This window comes from Astatotilapia calliptera, chromosome 13, assembly GCF_900246225.1.
Source record: "Astatotilapia calliptera chromosome 13, fAstCal1.2, whole genome shotgun sequence".
Taxonomy (NCBI): Eukaryota; Metazoa; Chordata; class Actinopteri; order Cichliformes; family Cichlidae; genus Astatotilapia; species Astatotilapia calliptera.
In genome coordinates this window covers 17,749,699-17,772,296 of record NC_039314.1, presented here as the reverse complement: position 1 = coordinate 17,772,296, position 22,598 = coordinate 17,749,699, and the positions used below count along the sequence as shown (strand labels likewise).

Sequence of the window (22,598 nt, the reverse complement as noted above, 5' to 3'; positions counted from 1 at the left end):
CAGCCAGCCAACCTGACAACAACACTCCACCTCCTCCTCATTTCCAACAGTTCCTCTTAGCACTTCCAGGGACCCACCTTGGATCTAATGACGCCCGGTGACAGCGGATACACTCGGAGAATTACGCATCTTCTTAGCTTACAAAGAAAACGCCTTCTCCGTCATTTTGGATTGGCCTTGTGAAATTATTTCTAACTGGGGAAATGTCACTCATTAACATCACAATTGTTGATACGGCGTATTTCCGAGTATTTCCGAGGTGTTTCGTGGATAATGTGTCTTAAAAGGCACCTGTGCAGAACCTTTTGAAGGGAGGAATTGTCACCAGTGGAAGTGGGGAAACGAGAAAAAGAGGAGTGGAAGAGATGGAGGGAAGGGAGAGGAGAGAAGGAGAGGGGTGGACTGAAGGGTCTTTGAAGGCCCAGTGTGTGAGAGAGAACAGAAGTGTGCCTAGCCCCAGGCAGCCTACGGCTCAGGCCCATTAGCTAGACTGACCTTGCCCGCGCCTTTGTCTTTGTGCTCTCCTCCCGCTGCTTCCCCTTCTCAAGCATTCCCTTTTTGTTGTCTCCGAGCGAGATTGGGAAGAGGGCCATATCTTTCAGCTTTCTAACCCCCCCCACAATCTACCACTCCTCTCTACCCCACACACAACACCCCCCACACTTTGCCTGGAGCTTGTGCCCCCAGAGGGCTCGGTACAGTGACACGCCTAGCCGGTGGCCACCTCTGCCCCGACGAGAACTTGGCTGGAGTGGTCAGCGCCCCGAAGACCTCCGGAGAAAATACTACATATCAGGGGGCCCAAATCATGGCGCTGCAGGCCTCGCATACATGCACCCACTCTGGGCAGCCTGCCTCTTTATTGCCTGCCTCTCATTTGAGAGGATGGAGACCGGCTGCCAAGTTTTGACACCGCCACATATGGCCTCCTCCATCAATCGGACTAATCAAGCATCAAGGGGAGGCAGGACCAGCTTAATTGCCAGCCAGATATAGCTGCTCTCACTTGACGTGCAACCTGAAATAGAAACAGGTCTAAGGAGACATGACAGAAGATAAATGAATACGGCCATTGTTCTAATAATTGTAGAAATACATTTCTTTACACTTTAAATCTTAGCCCCAACACAAGTAACAGCTAATGCAATAGACGTGCTTGTTTCAACATTAACACTATTGCAAATATTGCCTTAATATAGCATCATCTACTCATTAAAATGTGGATTATGTTCACATTTGTAATGTTAGGTACCTCAGGTTAGAGAAGTGTACAGTAAGTTGTTAGGGAGTTTTTTTTCCCATGCAGGCAGAAGAGCTCTGCTCCTCCAGAGTCCTTGAGGCATTCTGTCTGCCTCTGCCTGCCTCTCTCAACTTCCTGTTTCCCTACACCCCCCACTGGGGTAGCAGCCACGGAATAACTTAGCACATGGAATGAGGAGGAGAGATCAACAGCAGTGATCCATTCATCTTGAGTTTCTCCTGTCACTCTCTCTTTCCGTTTGTAAACACTGAGGGTCTGTGGTCAGAATGGCCTTTTGTCCACTGTGTTTTTCTGCATCCCTCTCTTATTCACTTCAAAGGTAACAAGTGACAGATGTCTGTCTTTGCTGCGGTCTTAAACACTAAGGCTCCCGCGATAGCATCTGGACTGAATGTCAAACTGTGAATCTACCCTAAGAATGTACTGTGGTTATGCCAAGCTCATTGTTATTAATGTCAGGGACACTGCCTACAGAAGTATTTAAAATACTCCCTGTAGTTCGCAGCAGGGTGCGCACCGGGGGAGGAGTTGGAGAGGGGGGCATGTATGTAAAAATAATGGACAAAGATTATTAGAAAAATATTAAAATAGAGAAATTATAACAAAGGGCAAAGTAAATGGATGAATAGCTCAATTAGATCTATATCATGATTTCCTGGTGGGCGTGCAACTTCCCAAAGAATTTGACTCTGCATGAATCAATTTAACCACAGGAGGTGATAAAACCGAAAAGGAGGGGGGGGGAGAAGGAGGAAATATATAACATGTTAAAGCAGAAGTTTAGCGGGATTAAAGAGTTCCCTGGAGTTGCAAGAACTGAAAAAGTGGCAAAGGTGGTGGTGTTTTGAGCTTGTAATCACAGCACGGTGCTGTGTTTATTTAACTTTCCCTTCTCCGTCGCTGCCTGCTTTTGGTATTTACATGTTTAATTGAGAAGTGTGCTGCTGGTTTCTTCTGCCCATCTGCCGAGTCCCTTCCTCTTATCAAGCTCATTCCTCAAACTGACAGCTCTCCCTTTCTGCATATCTCTCTTTCACTCCCGTGCCACTACACTACTAACTCCTCTCTTCCTTTCCATGTCCCTCTTCAATCTGTCAAGTTCGGCTATGAGTAATGACAATGCGTTTTCTCTCAAATCAAACCAATAAGTAGAAACACGCACAGGCAGACTCGCAAGAAAAGTCTGTGCCGCCGGTGTCACGTCATGAAACTCTCTGTTGTGTGGTCCGGGGTTTGTTTGTTTTTTCCTCTTAGTACCACGTCTAAATCATGCGCCTGTCAGACGCAACATGTGTGTCATTGTATCCCCATCAGCGTGTTTCATTGTACACACTACCACCTCTGAAGAGCTGCCTCTTATCAGTGGAGTGTCAGAAAGCCCCCAGCACCACCACCTCCTCCCTGCTGCCTTTCTAAATGCTTTTCTATTAAGAGCAGTGTTGTGTCCCTCTGATAGCGGCAGCTTCTCCACTTCATCATTCATAATCCCAATGGGCATCAATGGACTCCATGGCCTCGCCACCCACACCAAAGCCTTTGTCATTCATTGCAAATGAAAACAACCTAAATGAGAGAGAGAATCTAAGGAATCCACTACAAGAGATGGGGAAAAGGCTCAATGGGCCAGAGCACTCCAATCATGAATAGTCTCCGCCACGGTAAGACACAGGCGATACCTCATATGTTTCGAGTGGGCTTTTGGCCTGCTTTAATCCTTTCTAGATGGCAGAAAACATATGGTGATCACTATATAAGTCTGAAATGGTACCACTTATGTGCTCAGGCCTTTTAAATGCAGTTCTATTTTAGCTATCTGCATGGCATGACAGGGAAAAAACAATAAATTCCCAAAGGTAGACAAGTGCTTTGCAAATCAAGGAATGAGCGCCAGATGAGAAAACAAGAGATGAAAAAATATCCACTATACTACATTATAGTGACGGCGTAGGCTAACTTTTACTAGCTCAAAAAGTCTAAACTGATGTTCCTGCCCTTCCCAGCATGCAGAAGTCCCGCTGGGGGCCTCAATGTGATCAGCAGCATCCCCACCACGTCTCCTCATTATTGAGTAAATAGGTTTGGGCATGTCCTCAGTAAACAAAGCCAAGACTGACAGTTAAGGGAGTGAGGGGAGTGGGAGGCAGCCTCGTTCCCAATTAGAGTCGCCTCAGGCAAAACTTTAAAGAGGAGATCAATCCTACAGATCGCTAAACTGATCCTGTCACAGGCTGGGGATATTTAAACCGTGGTGCAGAGCAGAGCGGTGCAGGGCAGTTCTCAGTACAGTTTGACTGTGTGTGCTAATGACTTGGGGGTAGGCTCTCTCACCAGGACACACACCCCACAGCGAGGAGGCCGTGATTGACGGGTGAAATCGGACCTCAGCTGCAGTTCTCGGCACAGTAGGGGCCAGATGGGGAAATAGTGATTTGCGTTTTTTAGTATGCAGCGCCTGCACTTACGGATATTCCCTAATTGTCTCCCTTACTTACCTGTGAGGCTGTTTCCCATCACAGATGCAGAGTACATTTCAAATTAACCCAGGATGTTTTGATTTTTTTTCACACCCTACACCTTTGAAGCAGACTTATTAAAATGTGCCAGTGGGGCTCATCCCTGTCCATCTACTCAAGGTAAAAAAGTTAGTTCTCACTAATGTCGAATGGACTAACAAGAGTTGAATGAAGCAGGTGTTGTGGAGATGACACCAGAGTTTATTCGCATCGTCAATTCATGACATCCCGCTGAAGCGCCAGATACCACATCTTTGACTACAAGTGAGAAACATGCCTACTCCAACTCCCAGGCATACATTGGTAATGTGTAATGAGCTACCGAGTTTTCTGCAGCTGCAGAGGAGCTGCACATTTAAATGAGCGAATAATGTATTCTGTATATCACTGAGATTTCTGCGCGGGAATTAATCATGATCATAAAAGCCAAAGACAAAACAATATACCCGGGCCACTGCTAAATTGTTGTGATCTAATGTAAAACAAATTCATTTTTCATGCCATTAAAGATAAAGAAAATCTTAAAAGGTTTGGTTTTGCTTGTCTGCGTCTCTTATTGAGAGTCATTCACTTTCAACTTTATTTGCGGATTATTGCAAATCCCCGGTACAAATCATATCATGAAATCATGTAGCTGGGACATTGGATGTGTTCTGCTAATGCTCAAGGAAGATCCCCTGAGGGAGCCATTGAGTGGGGGAGAAGGAAAAGAAAAAGAAAGACGGGATTGAGGCAGAAAGAAAGAGGGAAAGCAAGAGAGAGGTGGAGAGCAAGCTACAGGATGGAGGAAAAAGAGAGAGGAGGGCGCGAAAGGAAGACAGAGAGGAGGGGAGGGCGGCAGCAGTCAAGCTGCACTTTATCCTGACAGATCTCCTTTACACACTAATTTCCTTGTTAAAGAAGAGAAAATGGCACTCAATCCGGAGAAATCCTTTTCTCCTGGAGCAGGCCTGTCAGCTGAGGGATGAGTGGATACAAGCGTAGCTTTCCTCCTCAGGCTAGCTCCCCCTGGCACACAGCAGCTAGGCTACCGCTCACAGCAGAGCTCTCTATCTATAGCCATAATTAATACACCATCAGAATATAATGAACCATACCATGATACATGAATTTCAGTGGATGCTGTCGACAGCAGTCATTTAACCGCGCGCTGGAAATCAAATGTGAAGTGAATTGATTTTTTGATCATGTCATCTCCATCACAAATGGCAAACAAATCGTGTACAAACATTTCATGCTCAGTTGCTGTTCATAAACAACCCCCATGACAAAATAGTAAGCCTCCACCCCCCCCCCCCCCCCCCCACCCCGCCCCCTCTACCCCTGGCATTCCGAGTTACCGGCAAAGACAATAAAATCCAGCAAGGGCACCTCTTTCACCGGAGCATATTTATCACTGAATTTGTAATTCACCAAAGTGTATTAGCTCGGATTTGAAGAGGGGAGAAAAGAAAAGCCTCTTTTATTTTAAGTCAGGGGTGTTAGCTGTTCACTCTGGATGTTCTCATCTCCCAAGATTACTATTCGCGGGGTGTGTGTCAAGACTACTTTTCAGAAATCTCGGTAACAATTCAGATGCGATCGATAAGGAGTGACAGTTTATTCTAAGGCTTAGCACAGGCCAAGAAAAGAACGAGTGAAGCATCAAGTTTAGAGGAATGAATTTGTTTTGTATTTGATTTTTCCATTAAATTTATCACCACTTTAACTCTCCCTTTCCCCCCTCACTCCTTTTCACTCTTTCCCTCTCACTTTCTCCCTCACTCTGTCACTCACATCAACAACAAGGCTGTAAACGGCTGTCAATTTCTCATCTGTGATTCCCATGTCTTCATTTTCATCCATTTTTGATTGCTTCACACCCTGTACCTATGGTGCTTTTAGTGCTCATCGGTGACCTTGCGAGATGATGGGGGAAATTATAAAATACATTTTCAGTGGCAGAGTGACGGTGCCCTTTGTAACACTTCATCATATCTGCTGTGGACGGAAAATAGTTGAGAAACATTTTCTTACACAACTGCCTAATGCTGGTTTGGCCCAGAATCATATGGTAAATCTATTACCACTTTGTCAAGAGAAACCACTTGAGGTTTCCCACAGTGTAGCAGCAGGCAAAGTGGGAAATTGTAACCCTGAAACTGCTGTCCGATTTCTCTTATTAAAGTGTTTTCAAAATCTTCTCCCTTTTCGGATTTAAGGGTCACTGAGAAAGCCAATCAGAGGGACAGGCCAGTCAGAAAGCCAGCGGCGTGAACAGGACAGGAACCAGCTGATGAAATTCATCCATACTTCTCACTTATGATGACATGATTGATTTTCCCTCAGAGTGCTCAAATGTAGGATTGTCTTCCTACCCCCATCTCCTCCTCCATCCCGCCTCAATCTGCCCACCCACCCGCCAAGCCAGCAGCTAATGGATAAAGCCTCTGTCTGTCTCAGGCATGGCGGAGAGTTGACGAGTGGAAGAACAACTGCAACGAATGAAGGGTGAAATCTGAGAGTGCAATTTTCCGTCTGTCAATCTCCCTTCAAGAGAACAAGTTGACCACCAATCAGGGGAGTCGATTCGGGGCTGGCGGTTGATGGGAGCATTCTGAGTGACAGCATCATGTCACTACATTAACACAGCAATGAGAGACATAAAAAGGAATTTTTTGAAGGGCCCAGCCAGTTATTCGATTTCTGGATGTGATTTGGGGGGTTGGGACCATACTTTTCTGCCTTAACAAATGAACTAACTGACAGGTTAATGCATAACATATCACTCTATAATTCATGCTTCTGAATTTGGGAGACTCCTATCATCCACTAGGTGCTTCAAAATACAACCAATTAAACTTTACTTAATTATTAAAGTTAGAAAGTGAGGGAGAAACATGCCTTAAAAACTCTTGCTTGCAGTCAATTACGATAAAACTTTAATGAGCCTGGATAGAGAGCCATAAAAACTGATAGCCTCTGTGTCATGAATTATATATCCATATCGATTTTGTTGCTTTGCTATAAGAATTGCAGGTAATCGTATGTTACCACATGTAAAGTGCACTTCCCTAGTGAGGATAAATATTAACTATCAAATATATATGAGGTGTGTGTGCATTTATGACCAAGCTCATGTAGAAAATGAAGAGCAGAGATGTCGAGGCGAGGGCCACTGGGAATGGATGAAGGGTGCCATTTCTGACAGTAAGAGAGACCCTTAGCGGCGCTGGCTTGATATGTTACCTAGTTAGCGTCACAGAGAGAGGAATAAATAGTTCTTTATTATTTGTGGTTGCCATCATGTCTCTCCTAATAGACAGGCTATACTGAGTTTAAACCACATTATCCTCTGCGAGACCATTGCAATTACTCTTGAGAGCTTGGTCTGATGTGTGGATAAGGCAGGTCGCCCATGTCTTAATGAACACAAACAATGTGAAATGGAGGAAGGAGCAGTGGGGGGAAAGATAATGGCAGGGGAGGGCTTGCTTTAATAGAGACAGCACTAAGTTGTTTGCTATGATCTATGCGAAGTCTGAGAATGCTGAAAACCTCCACTGTTAGTTTGTAGAGATCTGTTTTCATGATCCTATTACCCAATAAATCCACACTCGCTCCTCTGCATTTTGCTGACAAGCAGCAGGCACAAATCCTGTTTAGAAGACCTCCAGTTGTGGACTTGTGTGTCTTGCTGTCATTGTCGCGCAGTCCTGCCTTGTTGGGACACTCACAGGGGTTAAAGGGCACCAAACTGGATCACTGTGACGCCCAGCACGAGCAATATCCCCAGCACAAATGGCTCAGCGCTGGATTAATTGATAAACTGCCGCTCCACTTCATTAGTCAGACAGACCAGGCTTAACGAACGAACACAGAGAGAGTGTCACTCTGAATATGTTAATCATGACTAGCCATTACGGGGCTCTTCCCTCTACCTCCTTGTCTCAGTCTACAAAGACCGTGGATATGGAATCACTTCCGACTGTCTGTATGCTTGTAGTGAGCAAGGCTATTTATCAGTGACAATGGAAAAATAACAGGAGACAGACAGACACAAGAGTGGTCCTTGGTGTTATTGAATATAAATATATAATAACCATGTAAAAAATGCATCATTTGGCCTTTTCACAAAGGCAGTTGTAATATAGCGCTAGGTGAGCACTGTACTTGACGTACACACTGGAGGTGAGGGTGTCAGGGGAGAGCTCGCTGGAGAGAGAGGAGGTTTTTATTGTTGCCCAGCCCTTCCGCTTAAGTGCACATGGCTGGGAGGAAGCCGGGACCTCCAGCTCTGACCTCTGCGCATGTATATTTAATAGGCCATCAGTTGGCCGGGGCAGCGCTCTGATCAGGATTCAGAGAGGGGCTTTGAACACCCCTGTGTATTCCTGAGCGTGCAGCCTCAAGCTGCTCTCCCCAGCTGTGTCAATCCGACAGCACTGTTACAGGCACCCAGACAAGGCGCTGGGCACTCCACTGCTACCGCCTAATGACTACAGAAAAAAAAAAAAAAAAGAAGCAAAACAAACACAAAAACAATAACATTTGGCGTATGGAGCTCTGCTACCATCTAATGAGTGGTTTAAAAAACAGAAATATTACACCAGCTGATATACTGTAGGGTGCGTGGAATGCCTTCGGATTACATCAGCTATACTATACAATGCTATGTTCCCTTTAATAATAACAAAAAGGCAATCTCACGGTGACTGCACTACACACGCTGGTAACGATTGAAGAAACAAGACGGCAAACAGAGAAGTGCCACTCGTGTGTCTTTTCTTCTAACAAGGTATCACTACTCTTTGAATCAAATCGGCTTTGTGTGCGGGTGTGTGTGCATGCGTGTGTGAGCGCATGAATGTCACAGCGCACGCAAGTGTGTGCATATGCGTGTGTGTGTGTGAGGGCAGCTTAACGAGGGTGGTTCATTTGACAGGCAATTAGTTTGCGGAGCTGCTATTGACAGCCCCTGTGCTTGTGTTTGTTCAACAGCTCTGGGTGAGTTCCACGCTCCCTGGGCTACGTGACAAAGCACCTCCGACAGGGAGCTCCTGATCTCCACCGGGGCTCGGAGGCTCACACTGTGAGGGGGGTGGATATGTGACAGCCTAGCAGAGAGAAGAGAGGAGAGAGAAGGGGGAGAGATACAAAACCCACAAGGGTCTATTAGGGGGTTGTTGCAAGTTAATGTAGCTACAACACACTTTTTGTGTTGTATTTTGAAAGGCCTGAGCAATGATGTTGTCATTTGTTGTTTGATTGCGGGGATAGCGGAGGGTAATCTTAGGAGACGCACAGGCTCTCACACTACATGCACACACATAAAAATGCAGAAAGAGAGGAGACGAGGAGGTGGGGGGAAAGCTTGAGGGAGATGGAGGAGAGGAAAAATATAACAAGATCCAAACACTCTTTTATCCTCGAAAATCCCATATTCTAATGCAAGGGCCCATCCCTCTTTTAGTTGCAACCGTTTCGTTTGTAGAGCCAAGCTCCAATCAATATCATTATTTTCACAGAGGATCGAAGTGCCTTCACCGAGTTAATGGGGGATTGAGGTGGTAAACGTTTACCCTCTCACTGTCAGCAGAGCAGTGGTCCATAGTGGGCCCAGATGACAGCACTGGCCCCACTGTGGACACACTATGTGGAGATGTCCTGTGGGTAGACAGGCTGCATGGACTGTCAACCGCCTGCCATGCCCTAGATGGCCTAACATATCAGCCACTTGAGTTAGAGCAGCAGCATGGGCTCTGACTTCTGCTGGAGCTAACAGAAACAAAACGGCCAGTGCAGGCAGCAGCACTACTGCACCGCTTGACACTGTTATTGTTGATACGAGGAAAACCGAAATTACACTTTGCTTTTCCTTGATTTATTTTATGATTGGAGACAGCACTGATGTAGTTAAGCAAAATATTAACATGTATTAGTTTTTGGACAGCACTCAATGCTGTTTGTGACTACGGATCAGCTGTTCTGTCGGATTTTTGAGAAATGAGGACTAATCTGCAGCTGGCAACAGCAAAGCAAATTCTCTTGTATAGCAGCATATGCTAAATAGCTCTTCAAGCGCGCAGATGCATTGCTGTAAAATACTTCTCATGTCTGCGTATCTGCATCTCCCAGATGGGTCCCAAGCTGTGCCAAACTGCATCTCATCAACTGCTATGAACTATGGCATCACATGACCACAGGAGATATGTGGAGTCCTATTCTGTCTTGCCTTGGCACAACGTGGTCAAGCGATGCATCATCGGTGAGCACACACTTTGTCAAAAAATGGGACGAAGGTGAAGGAAAAAAGGGAGGCAAGGGAGAGACGTGCCTTTTCTGCTCAAACTGTCGAAGTTCTGTTCAGTGAGCAGAAGAAAAGAACAAGACTTTTGTCTATTTTTTTTTCCACTTAAGAAAAAAAAACGACTAATCAGCAGAGTTTGAGTTGATTCGGGTTTGCACGAGGGTGTGACAGAGCAGTGAAAGATTTCATGGGACGTTGCCCCATGATTCATTGAGTTATTGGTTTCCGCCCTGTTTTAATCGCTGACGTGCCCGAGCCAAAAAATCTCGGAGGATTCCGGAGAGTTCTTTTCTCCACCATTCAGCAGAATGGAATTTGGTCTGCAAGTGCCTCACGTCATTCGAGGCGTCCTTCACAGTTTCGGGGGCCCTAATTCAAACCACATGGAGGCCAGCGTCCGGTTACGGACCTCTGCGAGAGAAAAAAAAGGACATATTCCCATTGGCTGCATCAGGGCGGGAAATGGAGTGTCTTGATGGAAAAAGATAACAAACAGATCTAAGTGGGAGTCACAACACAGCCTAAGCACAAACATATTCACATGCATAAATATACATACACATGTACGTACACGAGGACATATACAAATATACATGCATATACACAAATACACACACAGACTGTGAAACATACACTTGGGCCTGCAAAAACTGTTTGCTTGACATGATGGAAGAATGAGCAGCAGGCTCTGTAATATTGCTCCTATTCTTCATTGACAAGCATATATATATTTTGCTGTTCCCAACTGACTTTGCAGCGCTGAACTCCATTTATGAATTATCTGACATATTTCCTGCTATTTTTTTGACAGGAGTACTCAGAGGAAATTTCAAGGCACCTTTCTCCTGACAAGTAGAAATATCAATATTTGAATAAATTGCAGATTTGGATCTCCTCACATGGATGCTCTCCAGCAAGAGTGTGTGTGTGTGTGTATACGACGGCATGAATGTGTGTTTGTGGATGTGTGTTTTGCATGTGTGTCTGTGTTTGTGTGTGAGTGAAGGGAATGGGAAGGGGTTTGTTTCATTCTGTTACCACGGTCTTATCCCCCTGAGCCCGCAGGCAGAAATCTGTATGCAGCATTTCATTAGGAGGGAGCTCGACTGAGTGACATGTGAAGCACACCTCGCCGTCGACCTGATGAAGTTTACTTCTCTCAAACGACAAAAAGCCACTTTGTAGACTAGCCTTTTTTCCACTGAGGAAGAGAGGGGGTGATGGCTGAGCACCAATAAAAGAATCATGAATGCTGTTTCACAGAATGACAGGCCTATCTGTACACAAATATTTCTCTTCGAGAAAAATGTAAGCTTCAGAGCTTTTTTTTTTCTCCTCCCCTCTTTTTAAAGTAGATTTGACTTGATAGAAGTGACAGTGTTCAAAATATGATCACCTAAATTCTAAGCCTTGTAGAAAAAAAGGTTGACAAGAAGCACAAAAGGGAGGCTAGAAACCGATTGTTCTTATCTTACAAAAGTGGCAAGTTTTATGTGAGGAAAACAGCATTTCACCCAGTGAACTAAATAATTTACAAACAAATACACCGTTGTCCTACAACCTTGATAAATACACACTCTGTGTATAAGAGGTCAATGTCAAGCATCCATAACACTCAGTGCTGTCTTCTTAAAGCTCCTGGTGTTACGTATGAGAGACTTCTGCCTATCTGTCTCACTCTGTTTAGCTGCAGTAGCTGCCATGCTGTCTGCATGTCTCCTGCTGCCGCTGATAGATCACTCTCCTGCCCACCCCTTCAACTTACCCCTCCTCTCTGCACCCCGCCATCATTTCAGGGAGCTTGAGAAATGGCTTAGCCATGTGAGGTTACTCAGGTACCAAACAGGCTGTGACCCTTTGACCCCCAGATCTGACCTTCCTGACCTGAACCTCATACTTTCTCCCTCTCCCCCCCCAAAAAACAAAAACAAATCTAATGCACCTTAGCTGCTCAAAGAAAATCGCAAAGCTTTATATCAACATGGAGCTTTGACAATCATCTGTCCACATGACCTGCGATTTCTCCAACAGGGTCTGCTTGACACTTACAATAGAGAGGTGACGGCACGCAGGTTGTCCATCTCTCGTCTCGCCTGCCCTTATCTCCTCTCCTCTCCATCTCTCTCCGCCTTGTGTGCACAACTTAATAACCAAGCAAGGGGTAGATTCCCATTATGGAAACCCTGGAAAATGGCCCGGACATTTTCCCCCATATCTGGGATCTCCATCTGGAGGACGCACTCTCGCTCTCGCTGCCCCCCTTGTCCAATCTCTGTGTGTGTTCTGGTGAGCCTACGCTGCAGAGATGGCTTTCACTCTCCACTGGCTACAATGAGATTGGCGCACCAGGTTGACTCTATTCGACTCGACAACCCATTTCAATAACGTAACAAAACAGAACAGAGTGGTGATGCTGAATAAAACATTTTTGAGGGGTGCCCAGGGGGCAGTGTGGAGGTCTTAAATGATCTAAATCTGTAAAATTTTGAAACACTTTAGCAGACACATACATTTATGTAGCTATAATCTAAAATAGTGTCAACTTAAGAATAGCAGGTGATTCTTGCTAGCCTGAGCTGTATGTCAGTACGGCTCTTCTCCAATCAGGCTTCATAGCTAGACTATGCAGTTAATAGACTAATAAAGATTACACTGAGGTCAGCAAGTCACTAATCCCTGGCATTATTAGTAAAAACAAAGCCTACAGCTTTGCACTATGCACCTTATCCCATCTGAGTGCCTATGCACGTGCATAAAGTCCGAACATAATATGTGTGACTTAAACCATACAATGAGAAGAGAAAATAAATATGCTAAGAGCAGCAGGGGTGGACCAGGCCGGGCCTCTGTGGACCTATGTCATCGCTCCCTCTGGTCTCAGCTACACTCCCCACCCGAGCGAAAGGTTCAGTGATTACGGAGGCTCAACTTCCCTCTAAGAAAGCAAACCGGAGCTGCAGTCCAAACAAGGCCGAGCCAGCAGCGAGGGAGCACTGCTGCACCAGGCAGCTCGGGTTTACCGTCGCCTCCGACCTGGCTGGCCCCGGGGCTTGCATTAGTCCCCAGCCCAGCCTCCCTAGGACAAACAAACAACCACCACTTACACAGTCAGACGAGCAGTGAGGCAGGGAGAGCTGGTGCCACCAGCACTGTGTGGAGGGGAACCTGACCCAATTGGATTTGCTTTATCACCCCATATAATGACTCCCAGACTGGCCTGTTCCAGTGGTCGAAAATAAAAGATTACAAAAAATATCTGCCTGCTTGCCATTCTGAGTTTGGCCCAAAATGGGCAGCTCCCCCAAAACAGATGGGGAGGCATCTCAAAAATGTTCTCTGCCTCTGGGGACATGTGGTTTTCCCCATCATTATATAACTGTAAACTCCTGGATGTCAGAGATTGGGGATAATAACTTTCAGATGTTGGCAGCCCGGGCCAAAGCTGGGACCTGCTGGATGGGAACAGTTATTTGGCAGAGAAGAGGAAGTCCGAGAGATTAGGACTAAGATGTGACAGGGAGGAAAGTGGATCTGGATGGAGCTCAATAGGTCCTGTTAGTCTGTTCCAGTGTGTTCGGTGTTGTATTGGGTCCTAATGATGACCGTGTGGAAGGCAGGGGCCCAGCGTGTGTGTGCGGGTGGGATAGAGAATGAGACATGAATTAATATCAAACCGCAGGAAATCATGTCATCGTGTTAACACGCTGAAATCAAGCTCAAGCGATCCACCACTTTTAGCATTCCATTTCAATTTTCTGAAAGATTTGATATGACAGTTTTAGCACTCCCCACTGCAGTGCAGATGTGCCACTAATTCAGAAACAGACACACCTCCTTCAATAAATGAGTCCTTATAGAAGTGTCATCCTGTTAAACCATTTTTATTGGTTTGTCTCACATGAGCAGGAGAGGATCATTGTTCACTGCAGACGTGGTTGCCGGTTGCTGGCGTGGTCAAGGTTTGGTCACTTAAACTCGCACTCCTCTAATGAAATGAAACATCTCTTCATATATATTTTTTAATATATTCCAGCTGGTCGCTGCATGGTAGAAAGAACAGCCCTGTTTTTCTTCTTTTTAAATTTTTTCCCCCCCCTTTACTTTAAAGTATCGATCGCAGTGCTGAACAAGCAGAGGAGTGTTTTTTATTGTAAATCAATACTGATCGATCTGCAGCCTGGGTGTTGAATATGGATCAATATCACACCAGGCTGTGGAGGAGATCTGATTTCAATTGGCAAGAGAAGCCCACAGCAGGTTTCCATCAAGCGGTAATTCAAGACATGGGAACATAAGTCAGATGGATTGATATAGACTAGCCAGGACCTTTCTTGCCACTGAACCAGCACAAGGAAATTTCTGTCATATATCATTAACGCAGTTGGGGCAGGCAGTAAAAAAAAAGATGGGGAGCAGAGTACCTCAGTGACCCTCAATGAAGAGCTTTGGTCAAACACTAAAAAAATATGCCATTATTACTGTGAACTTTATGATTTTTATAAATAAAACCCAGAATAGAAAAACAACTGAAACAGTAAAAGCTGAATATCTACTCTCTGTGCACACACACACACCACAGTGTGGTCATATTCTGCAGAACTCCTGGTACTGATTATGCAGAGGTCAAGCTGAGATGCATACTGTAAGCTGTTATTAATTTACTGAACAAATGTCCTGCAGGAAAATCTGGTGCATGGTGAAATGTTTTTAGTACACTTATCACGGGGTCGATCTTTATTAAACCTGCACATTTGTTTAATTTACCACAGAAATGAGACACAAAATATCATTTAACAGCGCGCGTGTGTTGCAGAGGAGCATCGAGCATGTGTGTATGGTAAAAAAGCTGGTCACCTGGTTCATTCATCACTTGTTTGTGATTCCTGAACAGAGAGGCACTGTTCCAAATGACAGCATTGTAAAACAATAAAAACAGAGCTATAGTTAGAAATAACTTGTCACTTTTAATAAATGACACTGGTTCAGGGTTCTTTCTCTGGGGCTTCTCCTCCGATACATCCCAGGCACCCCTGGGGCCAACAGAGCAGCCAGCAGACCAGCTCGTTTCCCCGAGGTAACTGATGACCCTATCCCTGAATTCCCCCCATCTTTGTCCTGTGACCTCACACCAGCGGGAGCAGGACCATGTCCGATGAAATCTTCAGACTGCTTCCCATCCTAATCTAGCCTGTGTCACACTACAAATTGCTACATTCAGAAAATGGAAAAAGATTGCGGCGGTGGTGGAGGGAGGGACTGACAGAGGTAGGGAAAAAAGGAAGGATGGGCAGGGAGGGGGAGCAGAGGAGTGTGCATCGACAACCAGTCCCCTAAGAAAAATACTTGAGGAAAGAACGACTCGGGAGATCCCAACATGGAATCACATCTCAGCGAACATATTGATCTGATTTACAAAACCTCCACTCTAATGCGAAACAAATGGCGTGGGCGTGAACTGGTACTTAACCATAAAACCCCAGCATTACTCCGTCTCCGATGAAATACCACATATATCCCTCACCAGGGCCTAATGTGCTGTTTTACGGCCAGATACGACTGAGGTTGACCCAACAGTTTGTTTGACAATTAGGGGAAACCTAATAAGGATTGAATGGGAGTAAGAACATGCCAAGAGAAAGAAAGGAGACTCTTTTTCAACTGAAAAAATAGCACAAAAAAGGAAAAAGAAAAAAAAACACACACACATAGGTCTGAGTGACCTAAATGTGATTCACAGAATCGGGAGCTGTTCGACAAAGATCTTGCGTCATTAATGCTTTAAGGAACCAAACAACATCATCACAACAGCTACAAAGTTTAATTATAAAGGAGAGCTGCTAAATATTTGAGAAAGAGTGGCATGTTTTATTTACCTCAGATTTAATTTCAATAATGTAGGATTTTCACCACGGTGGCTTATTGCAGCAGTGTGTCGGGGAACAGTGAATAAATCTCGATAGAGTGTTTTCGCTCATAATATCAAAATAAATGATCGCTCCGCAGCTGGACATGAAAACTATGGAAAAACAAGTCGGCGAATAAAGATGGCAAACTTTAACAACATATAAAGACATACACCAAAAAAAAAACAAAAAAACAAGTGAATAAATAAATATAAAATCTTTGATAACCTTTTCTTACTCCTCTTCGGCTTGTGTGTGTGTGTGTGTGTGTGTGTGTGTGTGTGTGTGTGTGTGTGTGTGTGTGTGTGTGTGTGTGTGTGTGTGTGTGTGTGTGTGTAACTGTGTGTATACAAGGTCCAGTGTTGCTCTTGGCCCAGCATTCATCCCATCACCCCAGCTCTGGCCTTGTTTCTGTCAGCAGTGAACCAGGGGAGTAAAAAGTGGAGGGGGTGGGTGGTTCGGGCAGCTAGAGAAGGAGAGAGGAAGAGAAGGAAAGAGGGAAAGGGAAGGGGGGTGGGGTTGGAGGGGGGGAGGGGTTGTCTCAATGGACAGATGGACTGCTCTTTCTCAACACATGTGGAACCATGTTTCGTCTTTCACTGCCGTCAAGCTGGAGCCGAATCCGTCGCTCTGTTGGCCCGCGCCACTTTCGTACTGCACACCTCTCTCTTTAGCACAGCACACACACACACACACACGCGAGTGTGTGCACACACTCAGAGATGCAGGTACACACACAAAACACATGCACACACGCCACACAAACATCTCCGTCTTTCTCTGCACACATGTTAAAGTCATCACCCCTGCTCAGCGCTAGTAAAACACAACACCCCCGGCTTCTCTGCTGTTGTCAAGTCTTGCCATTAGCTGATGCCACTGGGGAATCCTACCCTAGTGAGGTGGGTCTCCCTCGGGAACGTCAGGCACCACGTTACATTCAGCCGCCACTCATGTGAACCCAAACATGTGAGCATAATTTGGAAAATATCATTTATACTGTGCGTCTTTGTACGTGTCTTGACATTTACAAACTGCGATAAAACCGACATGAGGGAGGAGGGAATAGAAAACAGGGCGAGTATAATTTGAGGTAATGTTTTGCTTAGTGAACAGTATTACCCAATCCTGGATGTTGGAGCACTGGGAAGGAGGTTCTGGCTCTGGGGCTGCAGAGAGGGTCTGGGTTTCATTTCTCGGCAAGTGCAAGCCAAAGGAGGGCTGCCAAGTACAGCTTTCACTCTCAACACTTCCTGCTCTTCCTACTCTGGCTCGGGAGGAGACAGGCTTCACTCAAACATCACGTCGACTTAGGCAGGGGTGGCCAGTTTATTCTCCCATTTCTCAATGGGCGTGAAAAACTCACATCTGTCACACGAATTACACCAAACACAGCCATAAATCCAACAGCAAGATGGATATTTTATTAAGCCGCAAATAATAAGACATTTGCAGGTGTTTGCATGCGTGTGTAAATATAATAACAGAGCATTTCCTATACATGTTAACAGCTTTAAATGACTCACTGTAAAATCTAAAGAGCCCACAGCTCAGTGGTATAATGTTAAAAAGAGAAATAAAAGTAACACCTGCAGCAATCAACTCTAAATCAAAACAACAGTGACCCTATCCACTGCATCATTTTCATTATGGATGGTGGGATGGTGTTAGATTAACACTACCTACCGAGTGCCATCTTAATTGCCCCTCTGCAGATGCAGTGAAAACATGTCATTTAGGCACTTCATAAACAGACTTCTCTTTGCAGGTTATCAAGTCAGCCGCTCAGTGAAAACACACCCTCTTTTCCAATGCTGATGTGCAATTAAAATGGTTTTAGAAATCCTCTTTGACAGTCCAGGGCTTAGCCAAAAATGTAAATGACATTAAAGGAGACAATGAATTTAATTTTGCTTAATGTCCCCTTTCGCTGATTCTCATTTACATCACATTTCCACATAAAGGGCTGACCTTATAAATACTGGCATTTGTTCAGCTTTTGGAGGTAATCACGGTTTTGCACAAACCAGATGGGAGCGCACAAATTTTCCGATTTGTTTCTTAGAAGGCCGAGGGAACCACATGCGAGACGTTCTAAGGCTGCGGTCTTTTGTTTCTGGTAAACAACTTGACAACAAGTCAAGTGCACTCTGGGAAATGACCTCGTAGGTGTTCCACAAATGAACGATAACGCAAAGTCATTTAGAAAATACAGGCTCACTAATGAGGGACATAACAGAAAGCTAAGCAAAATCTACATTAGGCAAAAATTTAATTGCATTAACACACGAACAGGTGCGGTGAGGCCTTTATAAATGAGCTAAATGAATAAAAGCCTCCCACAGCACAACCATGTGTGCTGACCAAAAAAAAAAAGAGAGAGAAAGAAAGAGACAAATAAGGGGAAAAAACAAGTCAATGTCATGAATTATTCAGTGGCTGGGCTGCACTCCAAAGGTCAGTGCTCTTTGACCTTTGTGACAGGAAGTGAAAGGGAGGGCCGTAGCCGCTGGAATAAATGAAGCTGACATGTTTAGATATGGTCCAGAATCTGTTGGTGAATGGCAGCGTAAACTCACACACCTTAAAAAAAATCCAAATTCATACACACATTTGCCGCTTGTCTGTTTCAATGCTACTTGCATAAATTGCTCGAGATCCCTGTGTAAAATGTGACCTTTGAACCCTGACAGTCAGAATGAGTCATTTTCTCTCCTCTTTCAACAACATGTGCCGTCTTATTACAAAATCCATGTGTAAGCCGGAACAATGTATCTAATCTTTCACACAAGAGAGGACAAAGTCAATATGCAAGAGAGTGAAGGCAGATACCCAACCAGAGGAGTCACCGTAAATTGAGTTATGTTTGGCTATATGTGTACTGTAAATGGGAAAACCATCTAATCAGATATTGGGTGCCTCATCACTATATTTCTAAAGACTTAAATTACCAGTTAAATCAGCCTACACTCCCACTTACTTTAAAGGACCATTAACTTATAAATGTGACAACTGTAGCACTGCTGGATTTATAAATGAGACATAGCAAAGTGTACAGCTATGCGATCATAGCAACAATGCTACAATTAGTGGCTGTTTCCTTTATTTAACAAGCACGGACTGACTTACTTTTTTTTTTTTTTTTAGTTTCTGGTTTGATGTCTGAAGAAAGGAAAAAGAGTGCTCATGCTCTTAACAGTGAATCGACTTTTTTGTAGAGCAAAATACAAACTGACTTTTGCAAAAGACACTGAAACTTTAGTAGCACATATAAACCCACCCAAATGCAGCAAAAATAGGGCCTTTCTTCATCCAAAAATTAATATGAATTATGCAAGGGCATCAAATGTAAGTGCTGAAATATTTAAAGACCAAGCAGTGCTGAAACTTTGTGACAGCTGTTGGGCCTATATCTAACCAACTTTTTTTTTTTTTTTAAAGAGAATCCTTCCTCTTCAAAAATCTGAGTGAAAATCTGTATCAAAACTCTGAGAGAAAATAGGGTAAACAGATGTCTGGCTTGACCGCAGGAAAATAGGACACATTTGGAATGATAAGTTTCCCAAACTCCGTTGGATATGCCAGATCCATGGGAATGCCAGTTAATGTCTTGCTAGATGCCAGCTAGCTGTGTGCGCTTTCCCCTCTTACCATCTGGGAAAATGTTACAGAGAATGAACGCCATCAATGATTCACTCCAAATCTGTTTCTTAAGGTTCGGCCATGCTACTGTTTCTCTGGGAAATGTGGCAGTGCTAGCTGGTTTTCATACTGTAATTGTAGACAGATGAGACGTGCCTGATTCAACAATCAAACCTCTCCTCTAGGTTTATGTCACTCAACTATGTTCTACTCAATTGGAAATAATCAGTTTCTGCCAGCAGCGACCGCAGCACAGGTGCCTGTAATGATGTGCATGAGAAAATGACAGATGTAACAGAAATGGCTGTAAAACATGGAAGCTTTAACAGAAAAGCTTACCCATATGCACAGCGGGAAAAGTCAAGTAATTGCAGTAAATAAGCTTACATAGCAAGCCTACAGTGTGCTCTGGCCGTGTCCGTAACTCTTGCTAAACCCTGCAACCTTTCACAAGCACCCCTCTCTGCGAGCCTCCTTCAGTCACTGGGAACCTGTGTGGGTCTGTTAGGGTGAGCTGACGGGCTCATAGTTACGACATGGAGACAATGGGAGGGTCTAATGAGGAACATATGCTTTTGTGTTTCAACAGAGCTGCTCATTGTGCAAGGAAAGGGATACTCTACTCCTATTCAGACTCGTCACAATGAAAATCCGAGCCCTCCCTGAGCCAGTTGAGCTTACAATATCCATCCGCTTCTTTCTTCCCTGTTCTTTTTTTCCCACCCCTCTTCTTGACTTTAATTCTCCATGCATTCATTTTGCTTATTGTACTTAAGTTACATGTTTTGTCCCGCAGATTGAAGAACAATGGCGTGCGAAACTCTAAACAGTAAAAGGCAGCAGAGCAGCACAAAGCAAACATGAAAGCGGCGGAAATCAGGAGACGTAGACGTCTCAAGTTATATGTTAATGTTTGCACTATCGCTGTCACTATTGTAAGGAACAAATGCACCTGACTAATGAATTAAGAAATCCTTGCAATCCGGCGAGAAAAAAAAAGGAAAAAGCTATACTCTTACGATGCCCTAAAAAAACCCTCAATAGTTTTCTTGCATTGAGATACATTCAGCCACAGCAACAGCATGAACGACATACAAGCAGCACGCGTGTGTGTTTGAGGATGTGCATGCGTGTGTGTGGGTGTCTGTCTGTCTGCGTTTGTGTCCTTGTCTGAGTGTGCATCTGTGTTTATCTACATGTGTGTCTTTGTGAGCTTGACTTCAGACAGCAGTAGCTCTGGTAATCCATCCAGGCTCCCAGGGCAGCCAGCTCCTACTTCCTGATGCATGAGAAGCCGCTGGAGTGGAGTGGCAGCAACAACTGCTCAGCCCTATTTGATTACTAATAAGAGAGTTGTCCCCTCTGTCAGATACCAGGCATTCTCCACTAAGCAAACAGTGATTCCAGCTAGTCAAACATTAGCATTGCTGTCTCTCCCTACTACGTGGTGAGAGTTACATTGAGATCGACGCTCAAACTACACCCCCTACCTCACCTCTATAGCCACCGAACACACATAAGCACATAAGCGCGCAAACCCTCGTACCACCAACCTAAACATATTCACATTGACCAAGACCTATAGTTTCACAGTGTGAGGGAAAATGTCAACGCCTGGAAGAAGGCCATTTATTCTCCCACTTTATAAAGTGATGAAGGTAATATAAAAGTGGCAGATAACTAGCCTGAAGGTGCAGAACAAAACAGCAGACATAAAATGTTTATCCCTCCTAAAACAAAGCTTTAATGGCACCTAGCTCACAGCTAACTTGAACGAAGGAAACAGTCAATGAAAAACAACTATTGACAGTGTAAGCATCACTGTCATAAACAAAGAAAGGAAGCCAGCCAAATAAATGCGAAGTTGCCTAAGCTAATTAGGTGTATTCCCAGCATGATCCTCTAGTGATTGAACCACCTGTGACTGAACAAACCCTATCCAGGTGGTGACCGCCCCTCAGTGCACAGGTACTTGGGAAAGACACCCCTCAGCCACTCACACAGAGTCACCCACAGTTCCCACACTGTGGGCTGTAAGATGCAAGTCAGCCCAACTGGGCCGTCTGGTACAGCGGGAGGGGACTAATTTGTTCACTAGCTCATCCGTGTGCCTGCTCATCCACTCAGTCACTCATGCATTTAGTCAGTCTGACGCTCACTCATTCACTTACTCATTCCCTGTTCGCAAACACAGAAAAGGAAAAAGCTGCACACGGCCTACCTGTCAATGATCACTGGGTCTGAGGGAGTCTCGTTCCTGTTTCCACAGCTTTTCTTGTCACAGCATCGGCTACAAAAACATAGAAAAGTGTGTTACAGGGCAAGCGATACTTTGCACAATAAATACAAATAAATAAATAATGCACAAAAAAAAAAACATGCACGTATTACGCGTATCTGAGTGCTTTTGATATGGGGGGTAAAAATTACCATGAGATTTCCTTCACTCAATCTATCCTTTCCATTGATGCTGATGGCTGATAAAAATGGTGAAAACAACATGTTGTGTTGTTTGGCTTAGTGTTGGAGGGGAGGGGAGTGGGGATTGGGCCAGGAGGCAGGGGAGTCACTTTTCACAGCTTCAGCTTTTGTTTACCTCTAATTGCCAAGCTGCTATTTCTGAGGGAGATGCAAGGTGCCACCCTCAACCAATATTTCTGCGGGGCATTTATCAATTATGGCCTCAAAAGCACTAATCTATCTTCCACCACATGTTTCAACCATCTCCTCCCTAAGCCTATAGCTAGCTGCCTTTCACTTCTTTGATTGGGACTGGAATAAAAAAAAAAACAGCAAAAATAAACAAATACATCATCCCAGCTTCCATTTGAAATGAAAACATATAAACATATGTGAATAAGATTGATTTATGCCATATGGTGCAGAAAGGGAAAACAAAGATTTTGTGCAAAGCTACTGTCAGTCAAGCACACGCTATTTAAATATCCCTGATTTACATGACTTTCTAGAAGCAATAATAAAAAAGTGTT

General features: G+C 44.5%; 1 protein-coding gene across 8 annotated transcripts in view; it reads right to left on the bottom strand.

The window, feature by feature from the left end:
* The window catches only part of LOC113035527 (transcription factor COE3), a 65,932-nt gene that overhangs the window by 38,474 nt on the left and 4,860 nt on the right, over window positions 1–22,598 (bottom strand). For all 8 annotated transcript variants that reach the window (XM_026191146.1, XM_026191147.1, XM_026191148.1 and 5 more), the window contains exon 6: window positions 21,830–21,898. In XM_026191146.1, coding sequence (XP_026046931.1) covers window positions 21,830–21,898 — 69 coding nt within the window. The remainder of the gene's footprint in view (window positions 1–21,829; window positions 21,899–22,598) is intronic.